The sequence below is a fragment of the Colias eurytheme genome, chromosome 15 (genome assembly GCF_061535395.1).
Source record: "Colias eurytheme isolate Ceu_HAF_F1 chromosome 15, ilColEury1 Martin Lab GWU primary, whole genome shotgun sequence".
NCBI lineage: Eukaryota > Metazoa > Arthropoda > Insecta > Lepidoptera > Pieridae > Colias > Colias eurytheme.
The window spans coordinates 4,622,841-4,644,142 of NC_142994.1; the positions used below are offsets into that span (position 1 = coordinate 4,622,841).

The 21,302-nt window shown below is 32.2% G+C and overlaps 1 protein-coding gene across 1 annotated transcript in view; it reads left to right on the plus strand.

Moving 5' to 3' along the window:
- Nucleotides 1-5,825: 5,825 nt before the first annotated feature.
- Nucleotides 5,826-21,302, plus strand: part of Bx (LIM domain-containing protein Beadex) — a 45,055-nt gene continuing 29,578 nt past the window's right edge. The window contains exon 1 of the mRNA XM_090110221.1: nt 5,826-6,050. Coding sequence (XP_089966347.1) covers nt 6,045-6,050 — 6 coding nt within the window. The 5' untranslated portion in view covers nt 5,826-6,044. The remainder of the gene's footprint in view (nt 6,051-21,302) is intronic.

Here is a 21,302-nt window from a genome sequence, read left to right on the forward strand (position 1 = left end):
ATCAAAAATATCATGAACGTTAAAAATAGTGTTTTTTCTTAATATGTGTGTGTATGTATTATCTTACAAGTGCAATGTATGATACATAAAGACATTTTAAGTTTGAAAAATCTGATGTTTTGCGCGAAGTGACAGTAGTACCCACCTCAACGCTTCGCTTATGAGGCGTGCAATTGATCAGAAGTTGTGATACAATCTATTTAGCCACAGATAGAAACTGCAAACTATAAATTATTTTTATATAAAAGAAATCCAGTTTTTTATACAATTAAATAATGAAGAATCTATTTATAGTCAACTTTTTGTTTCTAACGCAATTTTAAATTAGATTCATTTAGCGATTAATCTGACCGAATTATCACCTTAAGGTTATTTCTGTTCTTTTTATTTTGACCTTATTTTTTACTTAAAACTTTTTGTTTTTGGTTACGTATTGCATGGAAAAAGCGTTATTCTTATTAAATCTGTCCAAGTATTTGGAAATCTTATAATAATTTGAGGTGTTGCTTGCAAATTGCTTAGTTTTTAAGTAAATTTATTCAGCGAATTAAAACCAGCTTAATTCTCAGACGGGAGGACTGTTATTAAAACAAGTGGAGTAAACAAAATTCAAATGAGTAAAACAAACTTGGCTACACAGACTGCTTTACATGCCATCATTTGCTTATTATTACACCCTCTGTAGCAGTTGATGAACGTTTAAAATTATTCCACTTTAAAATATTTTTAGAATATAATTTTACTGGTAAATATTTGATTTTTATTTGACTAACAATTGTTAAAATTAAAATAGACATTAACGTAGACATAGACAAACATACAACTAACAAAAAATAATAATGAAACAGGATTTTTTTATTTTTTATTATTAGGTACAATTTACTAATTTACATAACATCCTGCAATACGTCATATATACATATTATTTAATTTATGACAGTTACATACTGTGTATCAATAATGTAATCATTCGAGATTTTCATTGAACGGTTTTAACAAAAGTAAATACTTCAATACTAAACAGTGCTTGTTGGTCACTCAATTTAAAAATAAATCATAAATTCATATTTTACGCGAAATGTTTCTTTAAATTACAATAAGTAACTCTGAAAGCGTCACGCGATATCAGTTCGCGTGAGAGCCCTTAAGTAGACATGCGCAAAACAGTACGTCAAATAGTAATGCAACATCACGCATCACTTCCACGGAAGTGATATTACTCCGTAACATCACACATTACCCGATCGATTTTTAATGAAATGATGAGATTAATAATATTATAATGTTTATATCTGAGGTTTATATTATATTAATGGTGAAATGTGAAGTATTACAGATCATATTGAAAAATAGCAATAATAACTGCAATACTTATTAGTTATTACATATCGTAAAATTACAATTTAAGTAAATATTTAAAAAATGTAGTTGATTTTCCTTCATACTTGGCCACGTACTTTATGTTGTTTGTTAATAATTATAATGAACGCAAGCAAATGTAAAACAAAATAAAAAAAAGTGAGTGATGCGAGTGATGTTTGTAACTGATGCGTAATGCGTGATGTTGCATTACGTGTCAAAGTGATGTTACTTTTGTACTATTACACGCATTACCTACCCATGTCTACCCTTAAGCCGTCTCCGTCATTAGCACACTTTGTAAACTGACGAAAGGTTTAAAGCTACGTTTAATTTATGTAAATTTCTTTTTCGTTTTCTTTGCTAGGACTTAATAAGGGACGCGTTAACAACGACTTGAGGATTATGCACAGACTTCACTTAACACATTTGTGATCAATATTTGCAAGTATAATTCATTAGCTTTGCGAATTATTCGCATGTTTTGATTTATTCAATTGTATGAATGTAATGTCTTTATGATAGTAAACATTTTTAAACTTGAAATAAATAAGAGATTTCACCTTTCAGAACTACGAATAGTACCTACCTCATAGCAAGTATGTTATATTTAAATGGCAAGTATTCATTTTAAATGAATATAATAATATAAAGAAAAGTTTATGTTATTCATTGTCATTTATCAGATTTTAGTTGCCAATGTGCGCTTAGAATTTTTGTCGCATATCACATAAGGGTGCACTCACACACATCAGTCACCGTCAAGTCACCGATGACTGATCGGTGACGGTTTGTGTACGTATCCACAAACACCAGTCACCGTCATGTTGTCCGTCAGTCACGTCGCCGGTTTGACTGAATCATTGAACACATACATCAGGTTAGTCAGTGATTAGACGTGTGTCACGCTAGAGAACATGTAGCAATTGACGGTAGCACGACGCTGACTGAACTGAGACGTGACGGCACCGGGTGAGTGGGGATAAAAGTATGATACATGTATGGAAAGATTATTTGACGTGCCTGACCGGTGACGTCACTGATAGATTTCGTGCCGGCGACTGTCGTGTGGGAACAGAGTCATACTAGAACTATTGATACATATTTTTTTTAAACCCTGTCCGGTGACGTGCCGTGACGGTGACTGATGTGTGTGAGTGCACCCTAAATCAGCTAACGTTTTCGTAAATCGAAACGTCAATGAAGGCAACCTTTTTATCGGGCGTATAATTGTATTTCTTGAGCGTATCTGAAGACTAATCGTGGGCTTACACTACGCGGTCGGCGACACCATCAGTTTCCAACACAATGGCCATTCACAATAGGCCAAAACGGCACACAATAGTGGCAGTTTACCCCACAACACCGGCTCAATGGTCAGCCGTCTATCCCTCATTCCGAAAAACTCAAGGAAACAAGCAGATAAGAGTGATTAATTGGTTTAAGTCGATTTCAATGAAAGCGGCAACGCTGAGCCGATTTTTTACGTAAAGGATAAGTTTTAATCTGTTCCGTTTATTTCAGATTCGTTGTAATATATCATTTCTTATTTATCTTGTTGAAAATTTGCTTACCGTAGGCAATTTTTTCTTGAAAATCTATTGTTAAAGATGATGTTTTTGTTTCATTATTACATTTAACCTACCTGTCTATTATTAACCCGTATGTGACGTTCTGTTGTCCAAAAGGCAAAAACTAAATAGGTTCAATTTGAAGTAAGTATCTAGTTCATACAAGTTATGTTTAAAAATATATTTTATATAATATATGCTACATCTTGTAACCTCTAGGGTATCGGAACCCTTCTAAAGCTATCTGACTGACAAAAAGGCGATGAAAATTGTTAAAAGTTGTCATGATTTGTTGGGTTACATGCTTCGAGTTACCCGGCAATAAATTTAGCGGGTATAAGAAATAAACGCGTCAATGTAAACCGGGTTGACGTGTCTCTAGTGATGTGCGCATGTTTATCGATTTATCTATTAAAAATCATCTTGATTATATCCCATTCAGTATTATGAGTTGCTCTTAGAGCTCTATGTTTCATTAAACACACATTTTCATTCACATTTTTTGAATTTTGCTTGAATATTTTTAACATTCTCTTGTTTACCTGATTAAACAAGATAAATATACAAATAAAGAAAAATATAACTTATACAGTAATTCAACATTTTGAGTCACCATAATGTGAGAAATAAAGCTTTCAACAAATGTTCCATTGACTTGACTTTGGACAGTGTGTTGAATAATATCGATTTGTAATCTATCGATAATGTCATGTAAACAATGACATCCCTAGCAGTGGGGCTGTTTATGAATGGATCGCAAATTGATACAGAACGCAAGGCGTTCGTGTCGATTTATTTAGGTTTTTGGGTATTCAATATTCGAGTCATATCTATGTTAATAAGCGTTTTGTACACGGGTTTCATATAATTTTGTCTTATTACTTATACAGACGTATGAATATTGAATAGATGAAAAGTGGTCGTTTAATTATATCACTTCAAAACAGCTCTACCATTTTGATACCTATTTATTGTGTTGCAATAGTCATATCAACTCAAATAAGATATCTTACAAAGAAAAACAAAAAAGTGGTTACAATCTAATTTGAATTGTTTTACATATTTATAGACTAATATTTTTGAATAGATTTTTGAAAGATATTGGTTAATAAAACTCATATCTAATAAAATAATTAATCTTCTTGTTATAAAATTTTGTAGCGTCGGTTATCACTTATATTACGTATCACTAATACTCGTTATAATAATATAATAGTATAAAGGAGTAATAAATCATTTTATGACAACCCTCATGTATGGCTTAATTGATTTAATACAGAGTAGAGCTGTAAGAAAGATGGATAACAAGACGGACAAAAGGTAATCCATTCTTATTCATATTCAATTTTGTAATATACATCTACGGGGATTGAATATCGTTGCATTGTAAAGAAGTGAATAGAAGCATAAGGAACATGTATAATATAGGAACAAAATATGTTGTTACGATGCAAGAATTTGTTTTAAATATAAAATATAAATTATTTTTGTTGAAATAAGCATATTTAATGAAAATTTCATATAAATATAGGTTTTTAATATTTCTACAATCAGTATTTAGCTGATAATGATACAAAATTTATTTATCTAATTTTTTATTATAAAATTTATTCAAAAGGAAACTTACTTGGCTAAATTGTCAAATTATATAATTTTTGTGAGTAACTCGCGAGTGACCTGTTTTTTAATAATAATGGATTTTCTACCATGTCAGAATGGTGTCATAAGCCTACTGAAATTATTAATTAAAATTTTATATATGATTTGCCTTAGAATGTGGACGCCGACGGACAGCCTTTGCCAATGGTTTCATGATGTTATCATCTTTATCCCTTTTCCACATAAAAGATTATTTAATATCATATTCTGAAGAGAAATTTTGACGATAATTTATGATTGTTTTTTTTAACTAAATAAAAGAGGGTCATTGACCACACTAGAATAAATTATAGTTTAGTAGATATAAATAAGGGTAAGGGTTGTTTCTGTGTCGGTAACTTGCGGCGTGGTGCCAACCTGTTTTATTGATGGTGTCTTCAACGAGCACCACTTATCTTTAGTAACTGCATTTAACATTTGAACATGTCATAAATGATGAAAATTATTTTTAATTCATACAATGTAACTTTATTATTAAGAGAAATTAATTTTATTAAGTATTTTTAAACCTAATTGTTAAAGTAAATATGTAAAAATTGTATTTAAACAATGCCGCGTTCTTTAATTTCCGATTTGGTAAAATAATAAATTGCTAAATCTCCTCAAAGTTCATCTAAACCTAAGTTCATCTAAACCTAGCTTAAAATAGTTATAATAATGTTGTTTACATTGTAATGGACCTAGTTACGTTTTTTTTTATGATCCGTCATTATCGGTACTCGCCTATCTATCTAATATAGGAAAATAAACTTCCAAAAAATAAATGGTGAAGCATTAGTACAGACTAATTGTCCATTAAATTAATAGAAAACGAATTATGCGGGACTTTATCATTTTAATGAACAATTAAGGCTGTTTTAATTTTGTAAAAGAAAATTAATACACCATTAATTGCTGAAAATAGATTTGAATATATCGCGTAACGACGTGTTCGTTACCTCCATATTGAATTGCAGTTTCTAAATGACAAGTAATCTAGAGTATAGACCGTAAAATAGTTAAAAGCTATCGTCCGATCGTAATTTGATTCAGTATCGTTTTTATTTAGGCCTAAATGCAATACCGCACAATCTGCCCACTTACGGTGCTAAGCGTCGTTTCAGGGGTAGAAGGTCGTAAGTGCGTAGCCGGCTTCGAACGAAAAGCTCTATTACAGTAGAGCTTGCGTTCAGAAAAAGGAAAGGGCACATCCCCGCTTTGGGGTACTATAGTTGGCTCATTCATTCGCTTCCCGCCGGTGGCAGCGAGCGCACGTTTCGCGACTCGGGCGAATTGTACTAAGACGATCGCGAAAAAACTTTTCAGTGCAGTGTCGAACGATCCTTGTAAGCACTCGAATATGAACAAGATTCTCTCGTGCTGTGAATTTAACTAAGTGAAAAGAGACTGATCGGCGGCTGGAGTGTTCTGAAGAGGCTAATTAAGAGCTAGGCTAATTGGCGGGGCCGGCGTTTCATGAAGGTGAGCCGACTTTTATTTCCGTTCAGCAATCCCTCTAATTGCGTCAATTAGTGTAATGCGGCGACAGCTTTGAAGAGTCCGCTTAATGATCTCCATGGTTGCTTGTGTAGCCTTTGAAAAACTAATGAAAATAGTGTATAACGAATTGTGTCTGGTTTCAGAATAATTAATATTGAGCCTTGGGCCGTCACCCTTCCCTGTATTCTTTCTTGCAGTTAATTAACTATTTTAACCGATAAAGAGGTGCTTTTAACAATACCGGTACACGTATTTTAAATTGCTTTTATGTGATAAGGAGGTGTAAACTATTTAAAAACTTTATCGTTAAAAGTTTATAAAGTTTTGTATGTAGTGAATTTATCATTCGTAATTTTATTAGCTTTAAAACAAAAGTAATTTATATAACTCCTTATTTATAACATTTCCTAATTATGAAAAAGCCTCTCTAACACAAAATAAAATAAAACATTTTCGCGAGTTTTTATTTTATTTTCAAAATCAAGTAATTACAGGGTAAAATATATTGTTTATTTTTTCATTCTAATTGGAGTTGAAAACGCGAACGTAACGAGTGAATATATTGCCGCTAAAGTTGTCAGTAAGCTCCTGAATCATAGGCAGTAAATTCTCTTTCTGAGAACTGTCTATTTGTACAAATTGTGCAAGTGACGTACGACATAAATAATATTCTAATAAATTATCCGGAAAACTGTTTATAATATTACCTACAGCAAGTTACATCACTAGCAGTAAAAACATGGAAAATAAATAATTTTATTATTTATTTAATACTTACATAATTTTTAGGCAAAGAAGGTTTATTATTAATTCAATAAACATATAAAATGTTCCACAAGAAAAAAAATCATGATTAACTATTTTGGGATATTTTATTAAAAGCTATTTGTTCAATCAATTTATTCCTATAAAACAAAATAAATAACTACGCAAAATATTATAAAATGAAGCCCATAACTGTAAACTGAGTATTTCTCATAACAAATACACCGAGTTCCATGAAAAACTAATAAGCTAATAAGAATAAATAAAACGCCTTTGAAAATAGCATTATTAAAATTGCCAATTAAGCGTACAGTAGCAATTCTTTATTCCCCTAATGAGCTCTCACAGATAATGTTTCCTGTTAATTTGTTTGTAGATATACCTACGTTTAGAATATTTCTTTTATTTACTCAAGTCGGATGTTTGTAAGCGTCGCGGTAGATTAAGCATCTTTAAATGTATGGACCAATTATTTTTTAAACTTACATTAATGACGAGAAATAAATTGATTGTGACACAAGAGCAATCAATATTGATATAACTGATGATAAAAAGAAGTTCAATGTGATATCTACTAACTGAAGAGAGCAGTCTGCAGTTTTTATCATTTATTAAAAACTACCTTACTATACCTAGCTGAGTATGATCTATTAATCAAAACAGGACACAGGTATAAATATAATATTTTGTCACTTAAAAGTAAAATCTTATCACTTTTGTCTAAAATCTAAATATAATGTTCTAATTCTAACTCTATCTATTTTTGTATAACAATACAAAGATAACGAATTGCGTTTGAAGTTAAAAATATACGAAGATTTTTGTAAAAGTGTAATTCCGTTGAGCTCGAAGCGACATGGTTGTACCAAAAGCCAATTAGAATGGCGTATCCTGCTTGTTTATTCTCTAATTAGCAAGTGGCTCATTAGAGGTACATCACTAGACCAGGAGAGTGCTATGCTTCATTCGTTTTAATTAAAATCATTGCTCATTGGGTTCTTATAAATACTAATGACAATTAAGGGAAGCTTTATTGCGCTTCTTAAATAATGACTATGATTCCACATGTATTTTATGTTGCTGATTTATGAATAAGTTTACACGTAGATCGTTCTAAAATGTAAGTTACACGTTTTTTTGTATTGTATGTAAAAAAACAAAAAGAAGTATACTTTCCTGGGAAAAAAAACCAAGTGATTTTATACATTTCATTTCAAATTAGTATAAAAAATTCCGCATTTACTATTTAGGTACTACAATCAAGAACCACGCTATGAAATACCCGTGGTTCATAAGCTCGTGCGCAGGTGATATAATAATAAAATCTGATTTAATTCTGAGTCTCGCGGGCAAGATCACCATTAAGCTTTAACGTATTTTTTACTTTATTTTATTAATGAATATTGTAGGTAGGTATGCCTGTTTCAAAAACCTAAAACAAAATTTTGTTTCCATTTGTTATTTAAATAATGATAAAAATAAGAAATATGCTTGTTTTAATTTTCACATCTGAATATTGAGCAATCTTTCAGTTTTGTTTATTAAGTCAATACAATTAGAAGTATTGTAATCTCATACTATTAAGGGATTTCCGTACCTCATATTCTAATCGGAATTTAAGCCATCGAAATTATAAATTTACTCTACTTACCGATCTAATTCCCACGATGTGATTTAAATCTAAACACAGTCAAAGAATAACAAAAATTATACGTAATTGATGTTAAAGATATCTAACCCGGTTTACCAATTAGTCTATTGAATACAAAGTTTTACATTACCTGTATAAAATTTTGTGCATGCAAATTAATTAATTTCAGCCAATTAATAAACCCGTTTTAATTAACGAGGCTGTTAGGATAAATTAATCAGCAGTGCTTCGTCCGTTCACAATGACCGCGTTTCTAATATTAATTACAGATAGGATTATATCATTTCTATCTGTCCGTAATTTTCTAAAATAACCCCACCGCGTAATAATCATGTTGAGTACGACCGCGGAGCTTATATGTTTTAATGGATTTAATTTCAACTAATTCTCAATCAGTTTGATTAAAAAATTTACTTAACACTTGGAGTTTCGACCTCACCCAGCTTTAGGTTACATTAACTTAATCACGCGACCGTAATTTTAAACCCATTTTTACTAAAATAATTGAAGTTCACTTCTTCGCTTATTAACCGTCCTATTTATTTTGTTACTATGCCGTTGAACAATAGTTTTATTTCAAATGATGTTTATGATTTAATTACGTAATACTATTTATACAATTAACGACACAGTAGGCACCTTTATCAACCGTGCCTTGGAAATTAAAATAACTTGTTTTATTATCACATACTCGTATTATAATTATTTATTACAAAACACTTATCAAACGTGTACTTATGCTATTTGTTTTCACGACTAGAAGACGATATGGAAAACATCTTCGCGAAAGCAGAGGTTTATTAACTAGATAATGTGGGAGGCCTTCGCTGTTCGAATTTCAACCTTAAAAACAGCCTAATTCATTCATTTAATAATATTTTAATAAATGAAAGTGACATGTGCGGCGCGCGGCCGGTCGCGATGCGGTAGGGTTGTCATTAGCGATTGCCTGCAGTGACACGGGGTCACCGGGCTTGCTAATTGGTCCGCTCCACAGTTTTCTCTTTCCTGTATAGCAAACAAATTAGTACGAGGAACACTTGACTAGGGTTATCGCTGGGCAAAATTGCGAAATATCGGACAAATTTCGGAATAGATTTTTTCATTTTTATTGTAAGATTAAACCATAAATGATTTCAATTTCGGATTCATACCTTAAACATCTGTAAGAAAATTATATATTAACAATGAAGCTATTGCTTCTATTATAGAAACAAAATCAAATATCAAGTAACATTTCAATCCAGCTTGAAAGAAAAGCCACTCGTCTTTTTAATTTTTTAGGAGACATTAACATTTACAGAAATGCTTTTGGATGCTATTTAATATTATATTTTAAGGCAAGTGGAAATATATATAAACTAGCACTGCGCATGTTTCTGGGCAACGGTTGTCACTAACCCAGATAGCCCGTGCCCTATAAAAAGTAAATTTTAATTGTTATCGGTAGCCCTGAAGGTCACTTGTAATTAGGTTGTAGTCGAGGCTTGTTTTTCAGTGGCGGCGGTTGCGCTTCCTCTTGTTACTTATTTAATTACCAGGCGGCTGTCTCCTACTTGAATAAGCCTTCGTCGAACAGACTGTACGACATAAGACCGAATACGTTTAATAATTTTAGTTACAATTTTACCTTTGTTTTTGTAGACGTTTACATCAAAGTTTTTTACTCTACATTTTTATGATATAAAAATACCATCATCGGTAAACTCGTTAGCTTTTTCCCGAGCAGATTATTTATTTTACAAGCAATTATCGACAATCCTACTCGTGGAAGGAAGTAATTGTTTCCCATCGAGGATTATATTGTAACAACCTACGTAAAATCTGGGAGAGCTAATTAAGTCAAAATCACTCAAGATACGCTGAAATCATCTAATTAAAACAGATACGCGAGAAAGCGTTGTTATTTCTAAAAATAATTTGTATCTTATCGCTTCGGTAAACGTTTCTATAAGTACACAGAAGTCAATTGTTTTACATATTATCTGTGTGTTAACTGTTATCTTAATAACATCGTATACATAATTAGAAAGTCTTGGACCACTCATTGGTTTATGTTTGACCAGATAACCTCTCGTGGCGTGACTAATGACGTGCGTTCGAGTACATTTGTTTGTATACAGGGGTACTACGTGCATCAACGTCAATATTGTTTTTCCTATATGAATTTTGTTTGCTGCTCGATGTGTTGTGTCGATAAAATCTTATTATTATTGATCTGATCTTCAATAAATTGTTATGTAATATATCTACATATTATATTTTAAATATGTTAAAGCCATTCATGTATTATTCACAATTAATAAAGTATTGTATATTTAGATCAATTCATTTATAAACATCAATACAAGCCAGGTAATTAATGTACCCTTAATTTTAAAATTGATGACAATTATCATAAATACAGTATTTTCTATTTCCGACGAGTCCCTAATAATTAGTGTTCCTACGTTAGCGACTTGAATGCAAATACTGTGTTATTAGGCAGGTTAATTAAAGAGTTATCGTTCGTAATTAACCCGTTTCGGTACAGTACGTGTGCCCATAGCTTGTACAAACACCACTAATTAAGAAATTCCTCTTCATTAACTCAATTAGATTTATTCACATCAAGACTATGTACCTAAATAGCCCAATTAAAAATACTGAGTTAATTCTAGCATAATTAGTGCATTTCAATGTAAACATTGACGTTGTGCATACATTCTAATACTTATATGCGTTGCATAATCGGATTACTTTCTTTGTCAAGAATTATTTTAATGAAAGAAGACTTTGAAGTGCGAAACTGTAGTAGGATATTGGTTTATTCTTTAATGGGCTTAACTTAATCATTTTCTCGTCTCGCATGAGCTTACTCGTAAAGTATGTATCGACTGCATTTGTTTGTTATCCAGTAATAGGTTAACAATACGTGAAGAGTTTATAGTAAATGTACAAACTGATATAAAAGTGTCACAATCGACAAAAGTTCGGAAATACAGTACCATTGTCAACATGGTAGGAAGTCGCGACCCGCCTTGGGTTATCTATTATAATTAAGAATGAACTATTGACGTCAAGAACGAAACGTATCACAGCGGTTGATAGCAACAATCGCTTTTTATTAGAGACCCGCTCTAGATAACCCTCATTAAGTCGAAAAAGTCGAAGCTTCATTAATGCCATTATCAGTTGAAGGATTCTTAGGACTAGGAGTTTACATATCACAACATAAAGACGTCAGTCTTTTATGGTTTGACGTTCGTAATTGAATTTAATTAATTGACGCAGGCTTATTAACTTTGTTGTGCTGTTAAATGATTTTATAACGTAATTACTCAATAAAATTTATGAAAGATATCATATTTTGCCTTCTTTTTTTTGTTTAAACTAGTCATTAAAAATATCTACGTCAGTATTTTTTAAATATTCGAAACATTATATAATATAGGTAGCAATACAAGATTTGATTGAACCTTCCTAATAAGTTGTACGAAATAATTTTATGTACAAAACGGTACGAAAACAGGCGTCAGACTAAAAATGAGGTCGGGCATTTATTGGTCGTTTCGATTTTAGTGCTTTTAAAGTACAGTCAAAGTTTGTAACGATGCCTCTGTTCGACAGATTTTATGCAAATTTCTGTAACTTTTCATTAAGTAGGGGACAAACTGTTTTCGTTTTTGAATACTTTGCTCTACCTAGAGCAAAGTGAGTAGGTACATATTTCGGCCCTTAAAGTTTTCTTAGAATTGGTCGAAACATAATGTTAAAAAAATACTTTTTTCTGATAGCCCTCCATGAAAAACTGCCAAGTTAATTTGCTGCCCAAGTTAATTTAAGCGCCTGTAAGAATTATGTTAGGCATGCGCATGATTCTTATTTCTCTTTCTATATAATATGATTATGGTGGTAAATAATTGATCAATTTAATCGTAATTTACCCTGATACTTTGAGAAATTCATAACGGGGCAAAATTTTCAAGTATCGAAGTAATTGCGCCTCCGGATCGCGACTGACCGATCAACAATGAAATTCACAATGGGGTTAATACCCTCTTGATAGAAAGCGCTCATTTCCTCTGTTGGTACTTCATTCGTGGAGTAGCAAACACAGGTCGTAATGAACGGCAATGGCGACTAACGCTACGGCAATTTGAACGTTCAGTGGCCCGGCGCGCACCAACAGTCCTCGAAATTAGTAATACACACTGCCTGATGAATACTTCACAATTACACATACGCTTTGCTGACTATTGTGATTCGAATGTAATTTAATAATTAATAATGCATGCCTTATAAAAAATCATAGACTATTGCTATCTGAGGGTATGCAAATAAGAGCACAACATTCCCGTTGGTATGTTTAATTAATGAATAAAAAACTTATTTTGCTGAACCTATACCTTATAGAAATAACAGTGAGAATGTGTATTGTAATAAGAAAATACGTAGTTTATATTACAACCACAATTTGTAATATGATGTCTCTGTTTCACGCTAGCGTGTGGTCGGCAGGAGTGATATTTGCGTTGTTATTAATTCCGCAAAATTGAAAGCTGATCCGGTCACAGTGACTCTAGCAATTATTAGATCAGATTCAAACTGTTTTGCTGTTTCTCTTTTTCACTCCTTAATATTTGTCGTATTTGTTTGCTGTTCAAAATGTTTGCATAACGTAATTTATTCATTACACTAACTAAATATGATTTGAATTATAAATATTAATTTATAGTCAAAATCGTTCCCAACATAATTTAAATAAAAATCAATAAATTATAATTGCCGCTGTTAAGGTTTTATTCACTAAATGTAGTCTTCACGGTCCAATTAAACAGCTTAACTGAGCGACGAGAGCTACTAATTTGAGACTTCTGTATTGCTCTCATCGATAGGAAGCTTGCCACCTAGTTGTTTCAAGTAGATACAAATTAGTAACATTGTTTATAAATTGATGTTTATAAATATTTTATTATGATGGAAATTTCCAAGAAAGTTACAAATAGATCAGATAATCAGTTTTTAATTTCGCTGAATGTAACATCTCATTTTTCCTATAAAATAAGATGATACGTGGGTGCAAGCGGAAGATACTAGGTATTAACGTAATGCAGAACCTTTAGTAACATCATTTCTCGAAAGTTCTCAAGCGGCTTAAAACATCTCCAAGAATTTTTATTATAACTAAACAACATCATTAAAAAAACAAATATTATATACTGCTGTTTTATCGATTTAGGCTTACATAGAAAAGTAGTGTACTGCCGTCGCATTCAATGCAAAACATAAATAAAAATATTAAAAGTCAATCCGTAGCAATTTCGCGTATGGAAACGGAGCAAACTCCCCGATTCAATTACAAGCGAGCATTTATCATCGAAGCTGACAAACGATGTCGACTTGTTATTTCCAGGACTAATGTTTGAGAACTATTGCGTACTGACCCCTAATTCGACGATTTTTCTCTGCAAAACTGGTTTGTGACAACGCCTATAAATATCACTAGTTTGCTGAAAATATTATACAAGAATTATACTTGTATTTGGAAGTAGGAAACAGAATAGAAATTCTGTATTATGAATTACTTAAACCTTTTCAAATATATAAACTAACCTTCATATATATAACGTGCAATACGTTTCTAAGAACGCACGTCTGTTTTTCTTTTACAAGTTCCTAGTACTGATAGACTAGAGTAGATAATTTTTGAAACAAAAAAAATCGCAGTCGGATGAAACCCATTAGAAAAGGAGGGGAATATGATAAAAATGTAAGGAAAAATAAATTACGGTCAATCCGAGTTCGGGAAGCGGGAGGGGGGAGCTTTAAAGAGAAAAAAATGGTTTCTCTCGATTTCCGACAAAACTACAAGTCCTATAGAAAAAAGTTCAATGGCAAAGTTGTAGGTAATTAAAAGTTCTACAACTTTTGTATTCACAATTTTTTCACATAACCTAAAAATTTAGGTGAAAAATTCAAAAAACCAAGTTTTTGGTCTTTTATTTCTATCTACTTCAAAATTTATTTTTTTTCTACGAAATTTGGTGGAAACTTACTTTATTATGTCCCAAATACACTGTAATTTATTTGATTGAAAATATTTATTTTTTCGCCTTATTTTGAATTAATACCAAAAAAACAACCTAATTTTCAATCGAAAAGTCACCCGTCAAAATATCAGCTTTTTTCAAAAACTTGGGGTGCCTTTTATTCATTGAAATCTCTACTTTCATATGGTGTAAAAAAAATAAACACCACCATAGTAAATGTTCTCAGGAAATGCATACAAACAGTCTGAAAATTAGCTTTTACTAAATCAGGCACACTTCTTGAACTCTATATCTTCTCTTGTATCGGCTTTTCGGTAATATTTCAAAAGAAAAATAATTATCTGTTCTAAGTTTAATATTTTACAGCATATTCAAAAGCAAAATGATGTCGATAAAAACATTTCAGGTAGTTCGAGAAGTGTGCCTGATTTAGTAAAAGCTAATTTTCAGACTGTTTGTATGCATTTCCTGAGAACATTTACTATGGTGGTGTTTATTTTTTTTTACACCATATGAAAGTAGAGATTTCAATGAATAAAGGCACCCCAAGTTTTTGAAAAAAGCTGATATTTTGACGGGTGACTTTTCGATTGAAAATTAGGTTGTTTTTTTGGTATTAATTCAAAATAAGGCGAAAAAATGAATATTTTCAATCAAATAAATTACAGTGTATTTGGGACATAATAAAGTAAGTTTCCACCAAATTTCGTAGAAAAAAAATAAATTTTGAAGTAGATAGAAATAAAAGACCAAAAACTTGGTTTTTTGAATTTTTCACCTAAATTTTTAGGTTATGTGAAAAAATTGTGAATACAAAAGTTGTAGAACTTTTAATTACCTACAACTTTGCCATTGAACTTTTTTCTATAGGACTTGTAGTTTTGTCGGAAATCGAGAGAAACCATTTTTTTCTCTTTAAAGCTCCCCCCTCCCGCTTCCCGAACTCGGATTGACCGTAATTTATTTTTCCTTACATTTTTATCATATTCCCCTCCTTTTCTAATGGGTTTCATCCGACTGCGATTTTTTTTATCTTTTCATTATTTTCAAAGGCTTCTACCCCAGTCTATGATTGAAAGCATTGGTTTAAGAGAATGCATAATGGGCGGAAAAATGTCAAGCGTAAGTGTATTAAAGTTGGGGTCCGTTAAGTTTCCGCTGCGTGCCGTTCCTGATGTATGGTTGCGACGACAAATTGAAAACTGTACCAAATGGCCCGCGGTTCGCAGAGGGCACAACGGTTACCGTTTAATAAAAACCCACTGTTTTGGATAATTGAAACGTACGTACATTTGTAAATATATCGAATTATAATCGTATGATTGTATCGCAGATATAGCTGGAATATGTAGGGCAGTTGCGAAATGCTTATATGCAAACATAGCGGTAATACGCAGTTTCGATTTTATTGAATAATAATTTAATTTAGAATATAATTCAATTTGTTCTATTTCAAGAAATTATGATTGCAAAACCGTAAACAAAAATAAACATTAAAAGAACATGACATCAACATTAACCATACCTAAGTAATGGTATATTAAATAAGTGTCCTTCTTATTCTAATTCAATTATAAGTATTATTGTTTCCCGTAAGCAATGTGGAATGAAGTTTCTGTTACAGTTGTATTCAATATAGAGTTTCGTTCGGCCAGAAAATAGTTGGGGGACGCGTGAGCGCGCTTCATACGGGACCCGCGTCGCAGACCTACGAATTATATCGGTAAACAATTGTTACAATTTTGCAACCGATGGAACCTCGATTTTGAGTTAAAGTAAATTTAATATACAAAAAAGGCCGTGATATCGAAAACATGGATACCAGTTTGATTTTTGTTTTATGAAAGCCATTGCACGAAAAATAACTGAAAATAAATGAGCGATGATCAGATATTCAGATGCAGAATGAAAGTTAACAAAAACATACTTAACACTGTAAAAAATAGGATTTATTCACTCCTGATTGAATGCGAAAAAGAATAAGTCGAACCGAATGTCGCAAAGTAGTAATAAGTAATATTACCCATCTCATATCCCTAAAAATAAACTTTACTCTAACTAGATGTATTTTTCGTAACTGAGTCAAAATAAATAATACCGTAAAGGGTGCTTGTCCCTAACAAATAGTTATATTACATAAATAAGGCGGGCGGAAGAGTTTAGGCGATAGCAATCTGCGGACGGACGACGGGATGAAACCGTTTCTACTTATATTAAGTGGGCTTTACATACATTGTAGCCTGAATTTATATAATTTGTTATCTCCTTTCAAATTTTGATAACTCGAATGAAAGTCTCATTTGATAATATTCTCATTACAAAGCAATGTCTGGAATTTAGGTCCCTGTTTAAACGGTTGTGTTGTCGCGTTATTGGAGCCGTTGACATGATAGTTCTTGGTAAATGTAAAGTATAGTTTGTGGTTTGGTATCGCGGTAACTCGATATGGAGACGCGTCGCCGCCCACGGGTAAACGGGTTAAAGTTACATTTCTATCCAGCTTACTGATACGTTACAAATGGAGCCGTTGACACACGATACGGATATTGGCTCCGTGATTTAATTACTCTCGAATATTTGCTTTAATCAAATCATCAAGCCCGTACGCCCTGGACTTTCGTTTATTTATATTTTACAGCGGTTATGGATTTATACATGACAAGCATAATTGATCAACAAGCCCTTTTACACGTAGTTGAATGTTCATCAATAAAATACTGATGTCAGGATATTAATAGTTTGCACTATGTAGTGTTCTGTTCCGATAATTATGCATGTAGATATTAAATATTTATTTAAATAATATATTCAAGCGAAAATGTTTAAAGTTTTACGGAGCGGTCGATTGAGGGTTAAATCGTGTAATACACGGCATCAGACAAAATCTCGGCTCGAAAATAAGAAATGCAATCTTAAAGCGAAATCAAACAAATAGCTCAGTTTCTGCAGTGACCGTTTCAAATTGTAGGAACAGACGGGTCCGCAGCGGGATGGAATCCAATCAACGAAACTAGTTTCACTGATGCCTATCGCTTGTTTCACATTCTAAGATTTGTTTCTCGAGATTAAATCAAAGGCGAATTACAGTGGCGGCGAAAAAGAAATATGGTGAGTCCGGCCCCGCGCAGGGCGGGGGTGTCCTGCTGAAATTGCTTTTCAATCCCTCGGACTTTGGACTTGTAAAGAAGTTATTACCTTCCTACGAGATAGCGGCGGGTCCGGCGATACGGATATATGTCTTTTTCATATGTAATATTCCTTTTTCGCGTTTTATTAATGGAAAATGTTTCGTGGGACAGTGCGGCTCTCGCCTCTGATATTAAAAAGCCTCAGCCGATACAGTGTGGCGTCTTTACGAGATGCCCGTAAATAGATTTATGTTTCGAAGCTATACATGTTTTTATACTGAGATTTGAGCAAATCAGGCAAGTATTGTTGTAGATGAATTGCTTCTGTGCTACAATTGCTAGAGTTCGCGGATTGTCAACTTTCTTTCACTTGGTTTTCTTATTTATAACGCCTTTACACCCATAGTAAATTTCTTTAAATAAATAACCTATTCAAAAATAAACTGCATACGCTCGAAATATTTTTAATATGAAATATCCAATACGCTTACCTACGTATTGTTCAGTACCTGTGTGCATTCCCGTTTAATAATGATGCCTACTCTAATTAAGTCCACTACACCAATTGCAATGTTTGGAATTAATTAGTGTATTGTTTAATTGGCATCTCTTGTTATCTGTTTGTTTGGATTATTTATTCATTAGTGGTGCTTGTGACAGCTGTTGCTGAGGTAGATGTATTTTATATAAACGATTGTTTAAAATATCCTAATTAGTGAAATGTTATATAATGATTCTGTTTCATAGCGATTAGCGACATTTGTGTGATTAATTAGAACGACTGTCAATTACATTAATTTATATGACGCGATGTTTTAAACATTTTCGAGTTTTGTTGCAAGGCCATTTGTTAAGGCTAGTAACAATTATTTATAATATCTAGTAAAAATGTGAATTCTATGTAGCCAATGTGCACGGTTGGTGCCGCGCGTCAAACGCAGGGACATCATGCGCAGGACAATAACAACGCGGTGCTTGATTACACCTGTCCGTCACGATTAATACAATATTGTGTGTGATTCAAATTGAATTAGCCCTCCATTGTGGAATTACCCGTGTATGTTTCGTATGGAGTATTGGTTTTGAATATTTAGTAGCCAATTTAGATCGTGTTGCTATTGTGATTTGGTAATAGAATACGGCGTTCCCAATGTTTTGTGGGGTGTCATTAAATTTGTACTAAACTATTAGCTGGTACGTTCAAATTCATAATTAGTTATTGAATTACGGTAGCAATGCGGTTGCGGTTTAAATTAGTGTACAAAGGGTGGCAATAAACGGTATTATCACACATAGTGTTGAGAACAATTGTGGTAAAAGGATTAGAAGTAGAAAAATTTATTTATGAACAGTTATGACTGTTATGACTTCTAACAAGATGCCATGCTGCTCTCACAAAATAATATTATTTCTTATTTTTTCATTTTCCTTGACACTGCGCATCTATTGGTAGTACCTAATGTGCATAAAATTTTCTTTGGATTAAAAAACCCAAACATTTCAACTCTACCCCGTATTTCCTGAGTTAAGCTTGTTTGTTTAAACTTTAAACAATCAAATAAACTCTCCACTCTTACGCATTAGTATAGGATAGATTCTGTGTCTCTCACCAATTTCCACCCAATTGACCACGAATACCGTCCACTGATATTCACTAGGACTTAAATACAGCTGGTTCGCGCCATGTTTAGACAGCTGTCATTTGTTTAGGAATATATTGAATAGCGTTTTGTTTAATTTGTTTGTGAACGCTCACAACTCAATAATATTGTTTACACAATTCTAAATTTGCTTGTATATCTAGCGATCCATAAATTTAAGTTCATTAGTTTGTGGTTTTGTTATATATTTATGTAATCGTGTTATTTTACACAAGAAAATAAGTTTCAAAGGTAGAGAATAATTAAAGAGTTAACGTGATTTTAAAGACAAGTGATTTTTTTTATTAAAATCAGTAGAAAATAGAATACATATATTAAATATGGAAATATTTTTTAAATAAACTTTTTACTAGTTCCATATCAAAACATCGCACGGAAGTCAGACAGGGAGACTTATTTTTTCGTCAAAACAAATGAATGCCAACTAGATAGGTCTGCATCACAATAATTATTGAACTAGTAAGCGTTGTAGTCTAACAAAATAGCTGAGCTAATAATACCCTCCCGTTGTATCGATTTTCTAAACTTATTCACGTCCACTTTCAACATTAAATATAAGTCGTAATAACTTCCATTTGATGTGTGGAAAAATGGAATAGAAGGGAAAAAGAGCATCTGCTATATGCAATCAGGGACTTTTAAAAGACATATCTGGGTCGTGAATGTCGTTAATGATTTAATACAACAATTAAACCACGCCCTGTAAACCGTTCTGAACTAGCACAATTAAAAAAGAACTAGTTATTACTAGTTCTTTTTTAATTAGGAAATTACTATGAAAATTTAAATTTACGCTTGGACCACAGTTCTGTTAATTGCTCCAATAAAACTGCACAATATATTTTAATTACTAAAATTTGATCCGTGCAGTTACCGGCGCAAATTACAGAAGCACCGTGTGTAATAGAATATGGTTGTGAAACTAATTTAGATGGAAGATCATCCACGTAATTAATCCACTTACCAAGAACGCGGCCGCTTTGTAACTAGATGCTCAACTTCACAACTTCGCTCTGAGCTCATATGCTTAAGTGACGTTGGCAACAATACGTCAGCTCGAGACCCTGATTAAGAGGAAATCCCAGCTTCCAAGAGCCTTTTGTGAGGGATATACAATTAGGAAATCCGTAAATATGTACGGAAATACTAATTATTTTAACGTTACTATTTGAATAGGCCAATTAAGGGTGCGTATAAAGCAAAATTACCAATCTTCTATTAGATGATACGTGTAATATTCAAGACCACTTTTATCGTGACAAAACCAAACGTTTATCTCGAGAAAAAAAGAGCGTGTCAAGTAGAAAACGTAAAAGTGTGAAAATTAGAGCTAACTTGGTGATTTTTTTTATCGAGTCAATTTTAATATTTTATGTTTTTGATTGAACAGAATCGTTGAACATATCATCTAGTTTGATATATATTTTTTTTTTAGATTTGGTCTTGAATATTACACGTATCATCTAATAGAAGATTGGTAATTTGCTTTATACGCACCCTTAAAAGTTAAAACCATACACATTTCAGTATTATTACTCCTCAATATAAATCCACGCAAATATTGATCGTTTACTCGAACATTTTATAATTCCAACTAACTGCTATATTAAATTTTACCAATTCTTCTCGCCCGCCGGATACATCAGCTTAATAAGTTAATTAAAATAATTCGTCAAACTGAACTATTTTGCTTATTCAATTATTACAGGCTTTTGTTACGTCTCTCATACGATTCATTTCAATTTATGATATTTATGCCACATTTTGATTGAAATTTATTAATCAGCTTTTAACAAACACATGTTATTATAATTTAATAATAACTGATAAAATGATATACCTAATGTTATAATATCCATCGTAGGGTCTTGAATTATTATTGGACAGATTTGTAGATATAACTAAGTATTATGAGAATTTAGTTATTTCAGCTTTTAGCTATTTATACCTAACTAATAAACTTTATGAATAGGAAAATTAGACATATAATACACTTA